Genomic DNA, 7114 nt, shown 5'->3' on the forward strand with positions numbered 1-7114 from the left:
AAACATTGAGCAGGACATTCTCATATGTATATTCTTAAAGACAAGATGCCAGCTAGTCATTAGTCAATTCTATGAGCTTCATTTCTCTCATGTTTTATGCACTATGTTAAAGCTAATTCATGGATTCTTCCCATTTTAAAGCTTTTACCATAATTATCATTAGCCTACAAAGTCACAGACTCCAGTTCTGTAATTCTATAAGTACCATATAAAATTCCAGGCTCCTCAGTAACTGATGATTTAATTGATAAGCTTTATATTTTGTCTCAATGTTTATGGAGAATCAGGTTTTTCTCCCTGAGGACATGGAAGTGGATAATCGCACCATCCTGACTGAATTCATCTTGCTGGGCTTCTCAGCAGATCCCCGGTGGCAGCTGATTCTATTTGGAATATTTCTAACGATCTATTTGGTAACTTTGTCAGGGAACATGACCCTGGTCATCTTAATCAGGATTGATTCCAGGCTGCACACACCCATGTACTTTTTCATCAGCAATCTCTCATTTTTGGATTTCTGGTATACCTCTGTATATACCCCCAAAATCTTGGCCAATTGTGTCTCAGAAGACAAACGCATTTCCTTGGCTGGATGCGGGGCTCAGCTGTTCTTCTCCTGTGTCGTAGCCTACACTGAGTGCTACCTGTTGGCAGCCATGGCCTATGACCGCCATGCTGCAATTTGTAACCCACTGCTTTATTCAAGCATCATGTCCACTTCTCTCTGTACAGGGCTTGTAGCTGGCTGCTACATAGGTGGGTTTATGAATGCCATAGCCCATACTGCAAACACCTTCAGGCTGACTTTCTGTGGTAAAAATATCATTAATCACTTTTTCTGTGATGCACCACCATTGGTAAAAATGTCCTGCACAGACACCCGTATCTATGAAAAAGTCCTCCTGGGCGTGGTGGGTTTCACGGTGCTCTCCAGCATTCTGGTCATCCTCATCTCCTACTTCAACATCCTCCTGGCTATCCTGAGGATCCACTCAGCCTCAGGAAGGCGCAAGGCATTCTCCACCTGTGCCTCCCACCTGGTCTCAGTCATGCTCTTCTATGGATCCTTGCTCTTCATGTATTCAAGGCCAAGTTCAACCTACTCTCTAGAGAAAGACAAATTGGCTGCCCTGTTCTACACCGTGGTCAACCCGTTGCTCAACCCTCTCATCTACAGCCTGAGAAACAAAGATGTTAAAGATGCCTTCAAGAAAGCAATACAGACAATATGTTCACACACATGAAAGTTATCCTTTTTTACTAAGTGCTGTTAATATATTTTCCAATAATTCATTTATAGACATGCTTATACATTTATGTATTTCACTTAAAGTCAGCAAATAATCCCCCAAACAATGAAACGTTGCACAAATAACTTTCTAATTATCATCGTGTTGCATGATATAAACCATTAACACCTATATGTTACAATACTTGAGTGTTTAATGCTCTTCAATATTGTATTTTTCCTTTTATTTTTTATAAATGAAATTTTATTTGTTGTTACTGAAGTATTTTGAGCAAAAAGAATTACACTGTTTCAAGGATATAGTTTGATTTTAAATTTGCCCAGCAATTGTTACTGACTGAGGAGAAGATTTGGAATGGTGAGATTCTTGGATATTTGTACAAGATTTTACAAAACTATATTTTAATAAGATGTTCCCGCTAACAAATTCCTTAATAAAACACGACTGGAGTATGAATAAACAATCTTTATAAACCATGTATCTTATACATCAATGTAATGTGATGCAAAGTACTTAAAAGTTGTTTATATCACAAAACAAAGCTAAAGATAACAAAAAAACACTTTCTAAATAGATAGAGAAGCATGTGTCCTTAGGGTTGTGTATCACCCTAAGAATTGTGTTGTCTTCTAAAGAGAACAGGTACTTCACAGAACCCTGCCACAGATCACACATTAACATAACTCATATTAGGAGACAATCACGATGTTTGACTGAGTGAAACAAACTAATCAAGAACAGACAAATGTATTGGTAGGTTCCACAGTCTCTTCTGTTTTTACCTGTCCTGATCCAGCCAGCTATATGTTTTCCCCTGTACTCTTGGGAAAAGTAAGTACATTAACAATACATTTCCAGCTCTAACAAGTTGTTTATGCTGTTTCCAGAATCAAATATGTTGCTAAACCCATATCATTACCCATGGTTTGGAGTCAACTTCTTCATAACCTCATATAAACACAATACCTCAAATTTCTAGTGGATACCGCCAGGTAGAACATCTCTGACTTGATGTCCTTGCAAGTACTAGCTGTAAAACCATCTGCATTTAAGCCTAGTAATAAACACTGTGGGTTGATCAACAGATTATGTAGTGAATTTTTTTTTCTTGGAACCCCAACAGATATTTCTTAAGGTTGTATGGGGTACTCCCTTGGGGCACCATCTCTGTCATTCCTTTAGGTAAATTCCAACTGAATGTTCAGATCAATGAAATAACATTCTAGAATCAATACTAGTATTGGTAAAAGTTTATAACTGAGAAAGAAAAATTATAGCTCAATATTTAGTGCATTTCCAGTTTAGTTGGCACACAATTCAATATCCATTACATGAATGGGAATAAAAGCTTCTGAGTTAACTTTTGCAAACTAATGATTTCTAGAAAAGAGTTTAAATTTTATTATTGAAAAAGTACTGCAACTGGTAAAATGAAAATATTTATAAACAATTTAAAATAGCAAATATTTATAGGTATTATACCAGTTGCATTAATTCTCTTGTTTTGTTTGCATATGTTGTTTCATATGTTATTGCCATCTTTCTTTCTCTAAAAATAATTTTCACACTCCCTATTATTTGTTCACTGAGAAATACCAAGTATTTGGCCAGAGTAAATTAGAATATATTCTCTATAAGCCAATGATCAATCCTTCACAACTTTTATTTCTGTTTTGTTTTTTTTTTTGTTTTTTTTGTTTTATATGTATGACTGTATTACCTGCATGTATGTAAGTTCACCTGTGTTATGCAATGCCTGTGGAGGTCAGAAGAGGGCATCAGATCCCCTGTAACAAGAGTTACAGATAGTTATTTGCCATCATGTAGGTGCTAGGAACTGAACCTGGGTCCTCTGCAAAAGCAGCCAGTGCTCTTAACTGCCGAGCCATCTCTCCATCCCACAAATGATCTTTCTTATTCAGACTCTACAGTCACAGAATTTGCTCATTTTCCCCAACACCTTCTCCCTATTTAAAGAGTCCTTCCTTACTATATATATTAAAGTAGACTTTTTTTCCTCTTGTCACTCTCAGTGCCTTTTCACAAGTGTACAATGGATTCAAGATAAATTACATGATTTTTCTTTTTACCCCCACTAGACTATTACTTTTGTGGTAATTTATCTTTTTATATACATAATTCCCAGAAATGTTACTGATTCTTAGTGTACACAAATAAAGGCACACTGAATTAAAAAGAAATAACTATCATTTAAACAATGAACAATCTATTTTAATAATTTAAAATTAAATTAGAAGGTCTTTTGAAAAGGGTCTTAAATTAAAAGTTAGATTGTCAATCACAGCGAACTTTCTATTCCTATATAACCTGTGCTTTGTCTTTTTAATTCTTGGATTTATTATTAAATAGAAAAAAGACAAGCAAGAGAATGCTTGAGAAGCTACTGTTTCAGGAGGAAAAAACGTGGGACCAAATCAGGAGATCATGAGAAATCAGTATTGCTTCCTAAAAGTCAAATTCATCACCAGAAAACAATCAAAATACAACCAAAAGTGAAATATCCACAATTTTATTAAAGGATAGGATAAAAGTTACCAGTGTAGTAAGACAATGCATTGTATATCTTAGGTGTATATGTTACAAAGATAGAGTGACAAAAATCCCCAACTGATTAGTAAAACTGGAGAGCACAGTGCATATAGACCCTCTGATACTTTGAGAAAGGGACATGGTTGCCTACTGCCAGACTACATCCTTTGTAAGTAGTTTGAAAAGATTCAACATGAAGCATATGAACATTCTTAGGAAAGGTAATCTAGGGACTTGGCATCCTATGAACCAAAGCTGACATACTGTTGTGTTCACTGCATATGAATTTTTGTTATTGTTTTTTGGAATTTAATAGAGAATCTTTTCTGTCACAAAAGTTCATAATTTTAGCTGAAGTTGGACATTCTGTAATCTATGCATCTCAGTTTGAAGTTCTAAGCTCCTTGGGATTGAAAGAAGAAATCTGAAACAAGATAATGAGTATCTATGAGTACTTGCTTGTACAAATTTTATCTCCAAATGGTATCAAAAAGTCTTTGCAAATGTCCTTGTAAATGCATCTTTGACCTCCTTGTTTTTCAGATTGTAAGTGAGTGGACTCAACATGGGAATCACAGATGTGAAGAAAAATGACACCACTTTATTGATATCCAGGGAGAAGCTGGAACTCAGATGGCCACAGATAAAGAGTCCCATAAAGGGTAGAGACTGCCAACAGGTGCAAAGAGCAGGTAGAGAAGGCTTTGCACCTCCCACTGTAGAATATACTTAATGTATATACATATTCATTACAGAAAGAGATTAAAAAGACTACCTTACTTAGGGGAAATTGCCCTATTAGACACATAGACTTCCAAAGTAAATGCCCAGAGACAGGAATGGTCTCCCTTTTTTGGAGCTGTTGACCAGATGTCCCATAGGCCCTCAAATAATACTGGCCATTGCTTCTGCTTTTGGTTACCCAACATAACTTAATGGTAAGATACTGCATACATGAGTTGCAGAATAAACAAATGGAAATTAAATTGGTACTGACCTCAAAGCTTCATCTCTACTGGCTAGCTTTTGTAGTGCTAGAAGTCGCTACACAATTTACCTGAAGAGAAAATTTAGCAAGAACATTACTCAGCTGTGAATCCTGCAAGCTAGAAAAACAACTGACCTCAGAAATATGCCCACCAGTGTCACAGTGGCATGGACATTATAAGAGTAGCCAGCTACTTTTTAATTGGATTTAAGTTGCACTTCATAGGATGAAGTCCATTGCTGACATTGATGTCAGGCTGAGAAATCTGACAGATAGGCCACATGCCATGGGAGAAAGTCTAACATAACTATCTGTTAATAGATAAAGATTTCAAATGACTTCTAATGACAGTGCCCCAATATTGTCCATAAGATCTTTGAAACTCAAAATCATACTTCTTTCTAAACCATAAGCCTGTTGCACACCACAAATGTTCAGTGAGTGCTCTATGATTCTGAATATATGGTCCATCCCCACCAGCACTTACTTGCTATTTCAATAAACTGATAATACATGAAAAATGTGAGTTATGTCATTTTTTGGAAAAGGGTGAAGATCTAAGCTAACCAATAACAGTGTCCTTAGCAAATCACTTAAATTTAAAAGGATGTTTATATGCTATACAAGGATAGGAATTTTCTCCAAGCATAAAAACTGCTAAACACGCACACAGAATCTTTTTACTATTTTTGTCAGCATACAAGATGAGTTTCATTGTAACATTTCCATACATGTATCATTGTGTCTTGCTCTTAATAATCCCTCACTATTCTCCCCATCCTTTCTTTAACTCCCTCCTTTCTTCTCTTCCTTCTTTCTTCTTAGTAATTTCCTTGCCATTCCCTTTTTCATGTGTGTGTGTGTGTGTGTGTGTGTGTGTGTGTGTGTGTGTGCACAGACTTTGGGTTGCATATGCTTGTGTAGGTGCATGCATGTCGAGTCCAGAAGAGAGCCTGGGTGTCATCCTCAAGGATGCCTTACACCTCTTATGAGACATGGTCTCTCAATAACCTGGAGCTCACCAACTAGGTTAAACTGGCTGGAGAGTATTTTCCCAGGATCCTTCCTTGTGTTGGGATTAGAAACAAGGCCACCACACTGGATTTTCTATGTGAGTTCTGGAGATCATACTCAGATCTTTATAATTGTAAGGCAAGCTCTTTGCTGACTGAGACATTTCTCCCATTCCTTTCCATTGTTTTACACAATGATTTCAAATCAGGTTCTTAGGACATGAATTTATAAACAATGTGAAGTAGAAGTGAAAGACTGTTAGTGATAAGGAATTTCAAGATTGACCTTTTGGTCCACGACTTCTAGTGCTCTTATTTATATTTTTATTTTCACAAGTAATATAAGCAACAGTAAAGAATACTCAGGGCTGGACCTCATTTTTCTTTTTAAAATAATCAATGTAAAATTCCTAAGCATGGATAAATGTGGATAGAATTGGGAAAAAAACTGTAGGTGTTCATGGAAATGGATTAAAACATTGAGAAAAGCATGTTCATTTTCCTAATTCAATACCTGAATCCAAACAACTAATGACTAGATATATGTGTCATATTTTTATAATTTGTTTTAAAAACATATAAGTATTTGCTATTGAGTAATGATTTTACAATAAAACTGTAAACGAAATTGTCAGAGGCCAGTACCTTCAGATGCCTACTCTATGTAGATTAATATATGAAAAATGCTGAAATGCTGACTTGAAAATATAACTTGTTGGCACATTGGTGTTTGAATATTTCCCTACATAATTTATATTCCTAAAATGAATTTTATCTAGATTATGTTTTAAATAAACCCCTTAAGCATTAAGGTTTGGTCTCTGGACATTTTATCTTGGCCCTTCTTATTTGGGGGCCACTACTGAAGGATTGATAGTTTGGGGAAGAGAAAAGTTATCATACTTTTTCTTATTACTTGTGTTCTTACACTGGGATTTTTACAAAGAATTTAACCCTTATTTGATTTGGGTTTTTTTTGGTTGTTTCTTGGATTGATTGTTGATTTTAGTTTTATTTTATTTATGATTTTTAATTTCATGTGTGTGAGTGTGTTGTCTGCGTGTATGGAAGCTCACCCGTGTCCTGCAATGCATGTGGAGGCCAGTAGAGGATGTTAGATCACCTGGAACTGGAGTTACTGACCATGGTTAGGCACTATGTGGGTGTTGGGAACTGAACCTGGGTCTTCTGCAAGGGCAACCAGTGCTCTTAACTGCTGAGCAGTCTCTCCACCCTCTTATTTTATTTTTTAAAGATTTCTTCTATTCCGTCCTTTCCTGAGAGTAGATATGACTGCCATAACAGGCCCTATG

General features: G+C 36.1%; 1 protein-coding gene across 1 annotated transcript; it reads left to right on the forward strand.

Annotated features, from left to right (window-relative positions):
- The first annotated feature begins 287 nt into the window (after positions 1-287).
- On the forward strand, positions 288-1244 carry LOC103736611 (olfactory receptor 9G4). The gene has a single exon (XM_008836118.1). It carries the CDS (start codon positions 306-308, stop codon positions 1242-1244), a length of 939 nt encoding a protein of 312 aa, XP_008834340.1. The 5' UTR covers positions 288-305.
- The last annotated feature ends 5870 nt before the right edge of the window (positions 1245-7114 follow it).

This window comes from Nannospalax galili, unplaced genomic scaffold (assembly GCF_000622305.1).
Source record: "Nannospalax galili isolate Female #2095 unplaced genomic scaffold, S.galili_v1.0 scaffold337, whole genome shotgun sequence".
Classification (NCBI taxonomy): Eukaryota; Metazoa; Chordata; class Mammalia; order Rodentia; family Spalacidae; genus Nannospalax; species Nannospalax galili.